The sequence below is a fragment of the Aythya ferina genome, assembly GCF_964211825.1.
Source record: "Aythya ferina genome assembly, chromosome: 2".
NCBI lineage: Eukaryota > Metazoa > Chordata > Aves > Anseriformes > Anatidae > Aythya > Aythya ferina.
Window position 1 is genome coordinate 125,190,561 of NC_140297.1, and position 14,300 is coordinate 125,204,860.

The 14,300-nt window shown below is 38.5% G+C and overlaps 1 protein-coding gene across 15 annotated transcripts in view; it reads left to right on the plus strand.

Moving 5' to 3' along the window:
• CSPP1 (centrosome and spindle pole associated protein 1) overlaps nucleotides 1–13,401 on the plus strand; it is a 57,741-nt gene extending 44,340 nt beyond the window's left edge. For 14 of the 15 annotated variants that reach the window (XM_084510234.1, XM_084510226.1, XM_084510222.1 and 11 more), the window contains 7 exons: nucleotides 142–287; nucleotides 1,413–1,553; nucleotides 5,638–5,678; nucleotides 6,991–7,054; nucleotides 10,508–10,617; nucleotides 10,987–11,137; nucleotides 12,528–13,401. In XM_084510234.1, the coding sequence (XP_084366360.1) occupies nucleotides 142–287; nucleotides 1,413–1,553; nucleotides 5,638–5,678; nucleotides 6,991–7,054; nucleotides 10,508–10,617; nucleotides 10,987–11,137; nucleotides 12,528–12,754 (880 nt within the window). In that variant the 3' untranslated portion in view covers nucleotides 12,755–13,401. Of the gene's footprint in view, nucleotides 1–141; nucleotides 288–1,412; nucleotides 1,554–3,745; nucleotides 5,598–5,637; nucleotides 5,679–6,990; nucleotides 7,055–10,507; nucleotides 10,618–10,986; nucleotides 11,138–12,527 lie in introns of those variants that run through there. The other variant, XM_084510227.1, reaches the window with a different exon arrangement.
• Nucleotides 13,402–14,300: the final 899 nt, after the last annotated feature.

Sequence of the window (14,300 nt, forward strand, 5' to 3'; positions counted from 1 at the left end):
AAATTATTTTCTTGTTGCAATAGCTTTATTTAAAGAATTATACTAAATGAATAAACGATATAAGTAGTATTAAATTATGTTTTCATGGAATTCATGAATATCACAGTTTTAAACTATATTTTGTTTTACGCATTTTTCAAGTGGGAAGAGAGAGAAGAATCCAAAAGACATATTTGAAATGGCCAGACTTCGTCTGCAGGCTCCAGTAAGGCGACCTTCATCAAGGGATGCACAAGATCCTGTCAATATACAGAACATTTGGGATTTTAATGAACTTAAATACAAAGGTAGGTAGATCTTGTTGAGGAAGGAAGGCTGTGAAACATCCATTATTATCTTCTATGCTACCCAGCATTTAAAGACAAAAGCCCAAAGCAAAAACCAGCCACTTCACGGCTTCTGCCCATACACGACACACTCTGTGGACAGCGTTTTGTATGTGTGTGTCTCTGTGTGTGGCCATTTCTTCAAGTGTCTGCAGTTTAACTGTTGATACATAGATACTGCACCATGAGATGGTGGCTATGGCCAGTCACTGCACATCCACCTGACATTTAGTTGATGGGGAAACCTTTCAGATTTTTTTCTATTAGCATTTGTTGGCACACTGTATGTGGTCTTCTAAAGAATGCATGTAATTTTGATTGAGAAATGTTTTTTTCTTTTATGAAATAATTGTAAACTTCTATTAAGTTTGGATTTATAGAATACCTTGGAAATTTTGTTAAATTTTTATTATCTGATTCAATCAAGTCACGTAAAATTTATAGTTAGATTTTTAGACACACTCTAAATTTCTAATGCATTCTAGATTTTGGGGGAAGAAAGTATTACTCTTTTTCTGTAAGGGCCTTGTAACTAGATATCACATCCTGAAATTAAACAAGAGCTCAAGCCATTTCAAGTGAAGGTATGTTGACCTGCATCTCTTACACCTATCATAAAAAGTGATATATAGTGCCTTATAACACTCTGGGAAAGAGCACACCCATCCTTCATTAGTTCTGCTTCTGGAGTTGGACTATTTTCCTGTCATGTACGTGAGGTCCAAAAGAGATTCGGCATTGTAATATAGAATTATCAGTTAGGACATGCACTTAGCTTCCAGTCCTTGCTTCCTAGATTTATTATGCATTTGGTACTGTGATGTTATTGAAAGTAGAATGAATTTGATTTTTACTCCCCAACAAAATATGATTCTATGTAACTTTGTTTCTACTCCAACAGAAAAAAATATTTTTGGTATTGTAGTAAAGTTACAAAACTCCTGCTAGGGTGGCTCATCATCTTGGTCATTGTCACCATTTAAAAAAAATGTTTCTTATGGCTTTGTATCTGTATATGCTTCTTCAAAGATGTTTTTCAGAAGTATTAGTTTAAATCAAAATTGAAATTTCCTATTTTGGTTCTAGATTCTGAAACGCGCATAGGCTTGAGACACATGTACCCTGACCCTCCAAAAGATGATCAGACGCTAGAGATTCAACAGCAGGCACTGTTGAGGGAGCAGCAGAAGAAACTTGACAGAATGAGAATGAGGAGAGAAACAGGAGGTAAGGAATGAATGGACTGAGATAATTTCAGTGATTTTGTTTATTGTTTTTGTGTTTGGTGTTTAAAAAATGCCAGCTCTACTTTTATTTCCTTGATGTTCACTGTCAGCACTGCAATACAAAAGAGGAAAGCACCAGAATGCTGAAATTCTGTCATAATGTAGAGCATGGAAGTATTGAATGGCTTTGTTTATTAGTGTGACTGCCTACTTTAAGTAAATTAAAGTAATTTAACTACCTTTTTGTGTTAACTTCAGAAAAATGCAAGAGAAAAGTAGGCTGGTAACTATTTCATAAGGAAAAATGTAGAGCAAAAAAATATATGATTTGTGATAGAAGCGTTAGCAGGTAAGTTGGTAAGTTCCTTATGGCATTTCTTCAGTTCTTCACTGAAGAAGTAGATGGCTTTGAAACTGAATTGGTTAAATTGCAGCCAATGTGTCTCTTTTTCCTGCTTTTTGTAACATATTAGATTTTTTGTAACATATTATTTTCAGTCATGATTTCACTGCTTCATAGTTTCAGAAATCTGTATCCTTAAACAGGTTTTGCTTTAGAAACCATGCATAAGATGTCATGGCAGGCTTGAGGTTCTGGAATTACATGTTCCTTGTCTTGCTTGACAGAAATCATCCTATTATAATAAAATTTTAACAGCCTAACATAGTAAAACTTTTTTTGTTGCATATGATGAACAGTAGTGAGAAATAAATGTAATGCCCTGCTCTTGCATGCTTTGTTTAACTTCAAATGCAGTGTTCATCCAGATATCTTTTACAGTCGTGAAAAGAGTAGTATCCCAAGTTATTATTAATTAAATTAATTCAATAATTTATTATTAATTCAAATATTTAATTACTGAGGTGGGGCAACAGGAAGTAAATGATAAACATTAAAGAGCTTTATGGAATATGGAAAATTGTGAGATGTAAATACGGAAAATATTCAGAGAAGTTGAATGCCTCTTACTATTGGTCATGCTTTGAGGCTTGGTGGTGGTGTTAGCAGTTCATATACCCATAGGTGAGAGACATTAACAAAACAGATACCAAGATGTAGAAGGTGAGAGTTACTTGAAGGGTGTTTTATTTGGTACCCTGGTGAGCGTTGCAGGGTGTCCTGTTTCTTGGACAGAGGTTTTAGTGTTCAAGTGATGTGTGTAGTTTTGGGCCCCTCGCTACAAGAAGGACATCGAGGTGCTTGAGCGGGTGCAGAGAAGGGCGACGAAGCTGGTGAGGGGCCTGGAGAACAAGTCCTACGAGGAGCGGCTGAGGGAGCTGGGCCTGTTCAGCCTGGAGAAGAGGAGGCTCAGGGGTGACCTTATTGCTCTTTACAGATACCTTAAAGGAGGCTGTAGAGAGGTGGGGGTTGGCCTGTTCTCCCACGTGCGTGGTGACAGGACGAGGGGGAATGGGCTTAAGTTGAGCCAGGGGAGTTTTAGGTTAGATGTTAGAAAGAACTTCTTTACAGAAAGGGTTGTGAGGCATTGGAACAGGCTGCCCAGGGAAGTGGTGGAGTCACCATCCCTGGAAGTCTTCAAAAGACGCTTAGATGTACAGCTTAGGGATATGGTTTAGTGGAGGGCTGTTAGCGTTAGGTTGGAGGTTGGACTCGATGACCTTGAGGTCTCTTCCAACCTAGAAAATTCTGTGATTCTGTGATTCTGTGTAATACTGCTAAAGGTGTAATAGAACATTGCAGTCTCAAGTAAGCCTATCTGTATCATCATCTGAGCTGATTACAAGCTCTCTGGTATCACGTAGCATCTAAATTTTGTGTATAGGGTTATCTTCAGTCTTGCCCTTTCTTGGATTGACTGAAACGATGAAAAAGAACTTGCTACCTTCAGCTGAGAACTATGTTCTTGATTTTTATTTATTTTTTTTTCTCCATTCGAATATTTTTCAATAGGCCAGTCTGAGAAGGCTTCAATCTAATGTTGTCTGGAGAGGAACCTCCACCAGCTAGAAAGCAAATTTGCCTTTTTTCATTAATTTTAAGGATGAGCAGTCATTTTAGACAAAAGCTAATGCTAAATGGGTAATGCAAGCTTGAATGGTTACAACCTAAACAGGCATTTCCTGCAACAACTTAGATTAGTTACTCAAGCAGCTGATTTTTAAAATGACTTTCCACTGATGCTTATGGAGGATCCTTGAGCAGCCTTTCCTCTCTCTCAATCTCTCTTACAGCTTTACAACATCATTTAGCTTTATGGCCTGTCGCTGTGTACTGAGCGAGGTAATTAATTAGTTACCATGTTATCTCTATATTTCCAGCTCATTTTCCTCAGAGACAAGTTCCTCATCTTCCCCTCACTGAAAATAGATGAGTGGTTTTATTGTCTGATTCGAGGCAGAAAGGAAGATGAATTAAAGCAATATGTGGTTTTGTACTGTGGGTAAGATGCCGTATTGTAGGCTGTAGTGGCAGAGGCTTGCCTGTTTTCCTACGCTATATGGAAATGTCCTTTACCTTACATGCTTACTGTTATGTTTTTCTTTTTTTTTTTTTTCTCTTTACATTACAAGAGAAATATTTTGACTGTTAGTGGAATCTGAAAAATTAGTAATTTTTATATGTCCAAAATATTTTTAAATGTTTGGTATTTCTCTATAAACAAGGAAGTTTTTTTTTTTTTTTTTTTTGGTCTTCTGGATGATTATTTTTTGGGGAGACAGGAGAGGAGGCACAGGTTTGACATAGTTGTACTGAAGCTCTGGGTTCTGCTTGACTTAGGAGTGCCTTAGCAGGAGTGGGCTGTTGGTCAGTCCAGGAGGAGTGAGAGCCAGTGTGCTGTGATTTTGCGATGCTAGACAGGGTCAGGTACACACTGCGTAGATTTGCTAGACAAAGTTGCAGGAAATAGGAAAGGCATTATAAAATCTTCAAATTAAATATTTAAACTGTAGTTTCTCCTGTTGCTTGGGCTTGCTCCTTTGTATTTCCAGTCTGCATGAGATCCTGTTAGGTTAACATTCAAGACGGTCACCTGTGCTCTCCAGACTGGGGATTTTTGTCCTTAGACAAGTACTTTCCTCTGTGAAATGATACGTATGCTAGGGAAGGGAGGATAATAGTTGGAAGACCTAGTACTTGAAGTTCTTGTGTATAGTTTGGGAAGTTTAAATTCTGACTTATCTGGACTTAGTTAACCTGGTGTGCTTTCTCAGTTCCATGTTCTAGTTGCGTTAGGATTCAGCAGGGTGCAGAACATGATTTTATTTAATTTGATTTTAAAAAGTCTTGCTAGCTGTTCAGCTGGTTATCTTTTAAGATGCAGTAATTCAAATAATAAATGAGGATCTTAAGGTCTCAGTAAATGAAACACGAGAGGGTAAAACAGAAACCCAAAAAAAAAATGCAGCAAACTTTTGCGCCTTGATGTGTTGATTTGATGGTTTAGGCCATGCTGCCATCTCACAAACAGACATTTTTCTTACTATTTAGACAACACTTGGACATGAACCATCTATAACAAGTGTTTACAGCATTGTTGTAAACACAGCACTGAACCAGTTCTTACTGTTGCATTATAGAGAACTTTTTTTCAGAAATCAGTACAATTTAGTGGGATTTTAACGTTGAATGAAGCATAATTCTGTCTTCTAAAGGAATTAATTTCCAGTAGTAACAAAAATAGTTATACTTCCTTCTGCCGAAAAATGTGTTTAAAGTCAACAAACCAGGTTTTGAGCGATGCGAGAAATGGCTGATTTTGTTAGCTGTGAGCCACATTGTTCTGGTGTGAAAAGTGTGCTTGCTGATTGGGAGAGACTGGTAAGTGCAGCCCTAACAAGGTGCACACGTGCCCAGCATGCTCAGAAATAATATACTACTGAGTTCTGTTTGATTTTTCTGATACTACTTAAATTGACATAAGGAAACTGCCATGACCATTGCATTCAAATGTTTTGAAATGATTCATTAAAATATACAGAATTCTTAAGAAAGCTGTAGTAATGCATATATATATATATTTGTAATATTACAAGTTTTATCAGCATATTATGTTTTGGTATTAACCGTTTTTTTTTTTCCAATATTATGATTTTGTCCCTTGTGCATGTGGTTGTTGATGAAGATGATTCTGCTTCTGGCTGTAACCTACAAACCATGGGACTGGTAAGAATAAAACAGCTTTTTTTTTTTTTTTTTTTTTTAAATCATATTACTTTGTTTTTTTCAAGTGTGAGACATAATTGTTAAATTCTGTGGCTTATATAGAATTTGGAGGAAAGAATAACAGGCAGGTAACAAGACAGCAAGACTACTTATTTCTCTTGCTTGTTAATACAATGAATAACAGCTTCGTTACATTTGATGTACAAGTTGTTTATCTTTGTATACAGAGATAGTTCGATACTCAAACTTTTTTTTTTTTTTTTTTAATATTCATCTGTACTTTGTATTCATGTGATCTGGGGGCGTGAATTAGTAGCAAAAGCCAAGCCAGTAGCAGTTGCTGTGAATTTGGATGACTCAAGTGATTCACACAGCAGTAAATAATTAGACTTAGTGTCTCAAATTAGATGTTTATATTCTGATGTAATGAGAAGAGCACAATAAAGTGCTGTCAATTTGGAATTTTTTTTACTAACCCAGCTATAGAACAGCAGAGTTCAGTGGTGTCTCATGGGATTGTGGGACCATGCAAGATAAAAGACTGTGCAATAGCCAAGCCATTCGCCTCAAGGATAATACTGTAACCATATACAGAAGGGGAACATTATTTAAATAAAACCCAAACCTTAATGCATTTTAAAGTTGTAAATTATTACCTGGAATTCTTCTTCAGAGCAGTGATTTACCGTAACAATTTTCTCTTGTTCCATTTCCTCTGATAGTTCCCATTACTTTGATTTTGGAGTGATTTTCAATATAAATTTTCCTAGTAGAATTCCTGTAACAAATGGTTGCGACTCTGCAATGAGCTGTAAGCCATGCTCTTAAGTGCTTGTTATTACTACACAGATATTTGCTATTTTAATGCCAGAGATTGTATGTGGTGGGATTAGTGAAACATAAGGAATCTTTCTTCATTTGATCAGAAGTTTGTACAAACCTTGGAAGCTGGCTTTAGGTTTGCACCTAGCGTTGACTTTTCTAAAACTCAAGCAGAGTGACTAGGGTGCATTTATTGGTGGATGTGTGGGTTACACAAAGCACCACAATAGTGGCCATGTGTAGATGGTTTCAGCGCATGATGTTGCTACAGAAAGTCAAAAAAACCAATGCTTACAGAGAACTGAACTATATTTAAAAAATGCATTGTTTTATAGCTATGAAGTAAAGCCTTTATAGCCTACAGAGCACTGCATAGCTGCTATTTATTTTGCAGAGCTTCAGCAAATGTTAAATTTCTATTATTTATCATTAGGTCTCCGAAAGACACAGCGACATCTGACTTGGCATGTTTTCTGTTTCCCTTTTGTAGTTCAGAAATGACTCTGATGAGTTTTTGAAGAATTCCCTGCTGGAATCCGACAGCGCTTTTATTGGTGAGTTTATAGCTCCCTTTAACTGTGGGATGATGCATGTACAAACACGCCGTTAAATATAATGATGTTTCTCTACAATGGTTATTGCTGCTTTAAAAGTTGCAGTGGGTACAGCAATTGTGATTTTTAGTGTTAGAAAATTACTACTCCACATAAAAATGTAGATCTTTATGGGGTTGTACTGCAATAAATTTGGGTAGATCATGCCTAAAATTAATGGTGCTGCTAAGTAGCCTCACACTACTTCATATCTTTTCGTGAGAAAGCATCTTCCTTTGTAGTGCTCCGATTGGGATCTTAGTCTTGTTGAGGAACTTTATCTGTTTTGTTTTTGTGGGTTGTTTTTAGTGGGATTTTCTGGGTTTTGTTTTTTTAACTAAAAATCAGAAATGAGGAAAAAAAACCAACACAGCTGAGGTCTCTAAGTGCTATTTTTCCATTAATAGGTATTACAGAGCCTTGAAATTCTCTTGTATCTTCAATGGGAAATAATGTTACGAGGCTTTTTATTCTTTCCTGTCGGGGAAATGCAGTTGGTTCCTGCAAAAGCTTTTTAATGAAACTAGATATATTTCCATATCCTGATGATTATAATCTCTGCTTTTGCTTAAGAGCAAGATTTTTCGTTTGAAAAGTATTTCTAGCAGGTGCTGGAGTACACAGCAGAACCTGGCCTTAGGAAGGGCTTTCAGGATATTGCTTTTAGACTTTTCTAATGCATTTGGTACTCTCTTTAGTCTGCATTAGACTCTTCAGATTAGGCAATACTAGTTGTTATCTGCTGCCCAAATGATGAAAAGGTGTTTAGTGTCCCTTGATATGATGGTCTGGAATCTGGCGAAATATCCTGTGCCTAATAGTAGCCAGAAGAGGTGCCTGGGGAAGAATATGAGGAGGGCAGGCGTGTAGCAGCATTGCAGGGTACTCTTCAGCCTCGAGTGGTTCGTAGCTGAGGGGCTTCCCGAGTCAAATGTGTTTGTATTTAGTAAGTCACGAAAAGCTGGGTCCTCAGCAGGCTGCCTGCCATGAATTGGGATCAGCATTTCTGAATCCCTGTGGCCGTTTAACATCAGCAGCATGGTGGGGATGAACTTCCACATCTGTCACTGTCTTGTGTGAAGCATCTCCTGTCATCTGCTTCACCTGTGCAACGTGGTGCTCCCCGTTCTTTTATTAGCCGATTTCATGAAGGTTCATGGATTTTATAGTCCTCATTCTTCTCCTCCTCTTCCCTCTCCAGTTGATTTCTGCAACTTAGTGAGGTGGTGGAGTTAATGTAGGAAACTATTCACACTTATTTTTTCTTTTTTTCCATAAATCATTTATTGGTGTTAAAAAACATGTTCTGTGGACACTGACAGAAACTTTTTACTCTTTGTGCTATTTGACTTTTATAAACAGCTACTGAAAATTTGAATATGAATCTGGTGACTTCTGTCCCTGAAATGAAGATAAAAAACCGTTGTTATCAGTAGGCTACCGGCTCAGTGAATTGTGCTGATGTTTTCTGGGGGCCTTTTGGGAAGCAGTTTTACTTGGGGTGGATTTTAATAATGCTTTTCATTTCCTAGGAAAAGCAATAACACTTTTTTTTTTTTTTTTTTTTTTTTTTTTTTTTTTACACAAGATTAAAATATAACTCAATTTGGTAATAGGTAACAGCATCGCAAATGAATTTGTCTTTCCTACAGTCAGAAATCTTAATTGGGAATAAAGAGGGTTATCGTTTTTTTTTTTTTTTTGGTCGCTTGAAACCCTACAGTTAGGGAGTGTTAATGCAGTGATTTGAAAGCATGGCTGCACAGCAGAAGGAAAGATGCTTAAAGGACCTAGTAGCATCTTACACTGACAAAGCAAAAAAATAAAAATAAATACTTCTGTAGCTTCTAGTTTGTTTCTGTTGTGATAAATTCACATGCTTAAACAAACTGTTGTACTCTAATAGCACTGTCATGTTACCTTCTGACTCAAAGTCTGATAAATGGATTGTTAGGCATGTACCCTTCAAAATTATGCTTCGTGCTCTGCCTCTGGTGAAACTGGGGGGGAGGTAGAAGAGGAGAAGGGACTAAAATCTTTATTTCTAGGAGAAAAAAAAAAAAAGTAATATGAACATTTTTTTAAAAATTACCTGTTTTTGTGTCTATGAACTTCCTTGTTATTAGTAGAGATCAAATTTGTTTTTCAAAACATAAGTATTGCAGGTTTTAACCATAAAAAGTTAATTTCTAAATTTAAGTTGAAGGTTATCGAAACTCGTGAATAATGAAATAGTTAATATTTCATCACAATTTTATTTTGAAATTGCTAGCAAATGAAAACAAACGTTACTTCCATGGTTGTGGTTTATTTTTAATATCACAGTGTCCATTAAAAAAATAATTTAAGACAAATACTGCAGAATTGTTCTTTAGTGTGTGTACATCTGTATGTACATAGATATTTATCTTGTTTTTAACTTACTGTGTCACACTAGACTAAGAGCCTTCCCAAAAAAACATCATTTCATTGTCACAAAGTAATTGGTGGCAACGGGTTCTGTATTTCCCTTCATTCAGGATCCTTCCCTCTTTGTTGAGGATGTGTTTTACTGGGGTATGAGAGGGACTGAACTAAAGCACGGAGCCTGGTGACTGCACCCAGCCAGCAGCAGAGCCACAAACCAGCACTCAAGCAGCAGTTACTGGTGCAGGAGAAAAAAACCTGTTTCAAACAGTTTGCATTTGAATTAGTTTCCAGAATTAGTAAAGGAAGGGGAAATCAGCAAAATAGTTTGAAGCAGAGACATCACCTTTGGCTTCATTTATATTATGAACATGGATTTAACCCCCCCATACCACTGCTGTCATGTGAGATGTGATCAAAAAATTAGGATTTCTTTTTTTGTATGAACAGATTCTAACACTTTATTCCATGAAAAAGCCAGGATATGACTAAGATGTGATTAAGGAACTGATTACATTACCATAAATCCCATGCAACTTACTTACATGCATAATTTAGTACACTTGTAAAGCAAGTGCATTACTGAAATGCGTTGCTGATTTCATTCCACCCAAACATTCTTGCCATCTGATTATATCTTTTGTGCTGTCAATTTGCCTCGTGTTCTCCCTTGTTCTCACTTGAGCACTCATTGCTTTCACGAAAGGTCTCGGTATAAACAAGATATGGTGAAGTCAGGCACTGGATTTGTGGGACGGGAAATGCCTGCTCTCTGTGGAAGCTATTCCTTGCCTTTGCTTGAAGCTCATCCCTTGCTGCTGTTGTGCTACCTTGGTCTTTTTTGTGCCTCTGGGTAGCACTGGTGCCATGCAAGAAGTCCATGTTAAATATGTGCCTCTGATACCTGTGGTTAGGTCAAGCACAATACACTGACCTGTTTTGAAGCATAAATGGGTTTGAACACTGTAGAATTTTGGTCTCTTTGAAAATGATTTCACCTTCTTGCAGGTGCTAATGGAGAAACATTTCCAGCCTTAGGAGAAGTTAATTTATCATCACAGCCTGCACCTTCTGCAAGGGAGAGGAGACGAATAAGGAAGAAAGCATTGGAGTGCACTGTAAGTATGATAACCAGATGGACTTAAATATGGAGGTAGAGCACAAATCTAACCTGGTCAGACAGCTCCTGTGGGTCCTTAGTGGCTGGATGATACGGGTACTTTTAAAAAGGACAACTAGCTTATATATGTGCATTATCGTCGTGGTTTAACCTGGCAGGTAGCTGAGCCATTCACTTAACTCCCCAGGGTGGGTTGGAGGAGAGAGTTGTAAAAGGTAAAAGTGTGAGAACTCATGGGTCAATGTTAGGACAGTTTAATAAGAAAAAAGAGTAAACAAAACAAGAGATGCCCAATGAAGAAAATTAACCCTATCCCAGCCAGAAGCAGCTTTACTGAAGGATTTGTGTATGTTTGTGTTTTCTGCAGGAAGATGTTCCACGAGACCAGACCCCGTTGCTGCAGCCTGACAACTTCTCTTTGCACTCCAACTTCAGCCTTGATGTTGATCAGATGAAGGGCAAAAATGAGGAACGATTGCGCAGACTGACTGAAATCCAGCAGAAGTCTGCTCACCTAGGTATGCTCTGTGCATTAAAGCTGATGTAGGAAATGCTAATATTAAGTAATTACATTAGCTAGAGGAACAAACATTAATATATGGCCTGTAGTTAACAGGGAGCATCTGCTTCAAACAGGAATTAGTTACAGAGTGCTGTACCTGTTGCAAGTGGTTGCCCAGAAAATTTCAAGAGTATTTTAGAGTAAACTTAGAAGAACAACTCCTCTCTGATCAGCCTGGACAGGACTGTGGTACAGACAGGACTTCTACCTGTCCTGTGTATATTGTACCTCACGTGGCAGTGTGTCCCTGCTACCAGGAGGATGTGGGTATCCAGCTGCATAACTGAAATGCTACTGGAAAGAAATCAAACTTCTGACTGATGTTGACAAGATGCCCAGCCTTTAATTTAGCTGATGCAATTTGTGCTAATGAATTCTTTCATATGAGACTGAAGTCTTTTTTTTTCTTCTTTTTTTTTTTTCTTTCAGTAGGGCAGTTGCTATGCTGTCTAGGTAATTACAGTATCAGTGTCCTTTTTCTAAACTTAATGAGAGTGTAGATGATGGCAGTTTTTTTTTCTGATTCTGTTTCTATGGGTACTCTTACAACCAGCTCATTTTTTTTTTTGTTTATTATAGCCATTTTACTGTGATTTTTCAGTTCTTAAAAAAATAACAAACACAACCCAAACCACCATTCATATTCATTGCTTCTGTATTCTAAACAAATGTATTACCCAAACCCTTCACTACTTTTAGTCCATCCAAACATTTTTGCCCTGTGAACTCCTTTTGCTTCTCTGCCCTTGTTCTCTATCATCTCTTCTTTATAATTGTTCTTACTTCCAGCTTCTGGAAAATTTAAATAATTACTTTATCTTAGGATGCTTTTCAGAATGGCTGTGCCTTAGTATTATTAGTTGTGCTGGAATGTGTTGTGATGTGTACATTCATTTGCATTTATGCTGTTTACCAGTGTTAAAATATTTCTCTTTCTTGAGCTTAAAGAGGCTGTCTCTACAGGAGTGGCTGTAACGCTGTAATTTAATGGCTTTATATTTATATAGGCATATATGCAGTAGCAGATCTGACTCCTCTCTGCAAGAGGAGGCTTTAGGAAAGCAAGAAGTCTGCCAGGTGCACGCCGGTTGCCTGTACCTGCCCCGTGTCAATCTGACGTGGGGAGGAACGGTTGGCATTAGCCATGGAAGGCCTGTAGGATTTACTGACTGTGCTGGGCCCGTTCCCCAGAACATCTGAAATGCGTGTTAAGTAGAAACAAACGCCCCCTGAAGGCATTATGCCTTGTGCCTTTATTCCAGGTGACCATGTTCAGTGTGGCAGTGATGTGACAAGCTGCATGAAGCTTTTTCTCCTTCAACATGTTTGCTGCCCTCTTTCCCCAGGTGACAACATTTCCTTTGGGGACACGGACGACCTGTTGAAGCGCTCTCCATCCAAGGACGGCCAGCGGCCCGCTTCTGGTGACTCCATTGCAACAGAGCCCTGGCTGCGCCCGGGCACTTCGGAAACGCTCCGAAGGTTCATGGCCGAGCAGCCGAGCCCAGCAAAGCTTTCCCCCGAGAACACGCTGCTGCTCAGCTGGCAAGGCCTCTCAACCGCGCATGGCTGACCCAAACCCGCCTCGACACCAGCTGTGCCTTTCCACGGGGAATGGACTGTCCCGGCCCGTCACTACTGCACTTTTATGGTCTCTCGTAGGGGTAGTTCTACTTCATGTGAATAGCGGGGAGCTCTCTGTGTGTAATTTAAATGATAGCAATAATGAAGAAAGAGACGCTGCAGCATAATGGAGACTCTCAGAGCAGGGATGTTTACGCATTACATCACAGTGGAATTGGAGTCATAGTCCAGTGGTTTTTGCACTTTTTATTCGAGTTAGTTTCAGCCTCAGAGATGATTTACCAGAAAAAAACTGTGTGTGTGTGTGTGTGTGAATTTGATATTAAATCAAAGTTATTTTTTAGCTTTGTTTATAGCCTAACTCAAAAACTGTTTGGAAAGAAGAGCCCAGCAGCAGGGGTAGAGGTTAAGCTTTTACCAAAAGAGTAAATAACTTGCGAGGAGGGCACTTGCTCCTTTCATAGTGATGAGTGCCTGCCCTGCTCAAAAGGTCAGCAAACAGTTTTATGGAAAAAAAAGTCTATTAGCATTGTATCGTATGTTTCTAACTTGTTATGTGCTGGAACTGCAGATAGTGTTGCATATATTTAATTTATGTTTCCGATTTAAGAGTTAATAAATTATTTTGTTACTAAAGACTGTGAAAGACAACTTTAATTTTCATTTATCACTTGCTTCAGCTTGCTGTTACTAATGAACAGACTAGAAAGGCCAAGGCAGTTCTGTGATGAAGGCAGGTAACAGATGCTTGCTTAAGGTTGTGGTGCCAAGCTTCTTTGTGCATTTAGCATGTTCCTTCCCAGCAAGAAGTGCATCAGTGTTACTGTTACTTATCAGCCCAAACGCTTGTCACATCCATCAGTTTGGGTAGGACAGCAGTGGCTAGAAACACATCTTACTAGCATAACAGGATACCCAGGCCAGCGTATGAATTGTGTACATCAGTGCTGCCTGATTCTGAATTTCCCAGAAAGGTAGGAATCCCAAAATAAGTTTAAGCAAAAAGAAAACTTTTTACAATAATCAGAGTCCCTCACGCTGAAGCCCACCTTACATGTCTCGTAGGTCAAAATACATCACATGCCAGCCTTCCCCTGAGTTTTGATACCTGCTAACTCTTCAGGTGCACTGCAAGTTGGTGCGAATCAGTCACTGTATAACCTCTTGGTCCTTCAGAAAGGATCCTCCCCATCTTTCCTTCACCTTTTTCTGTGTGTCAGAAGTTCAGTTACTCTTGCTTGTCAGGATTTGAGAAAGAAAAAAGTAGGGAAGTCTACTCTGCAAAATAAATGCAGCTACAACCCCCTGACCTTCCCTCCAGTTCAGCATGAATAAAACAGTATTCCTGACACCCAGCCCCCTTTGCTGATAATGACTGTGGCCGTGAGCTTGTAGAGAGCTGCACGTTGAACTTGAGAGCCAGAGTAGCTCATACAGTTTTGGTACTTCAAGAACTAGAGAGGTAGGCAGAAGAGTAATAATACAGGGGCTCTGCTTTCAGCGAAGAGAAGACTAAAATGGTATTAGACATTTTC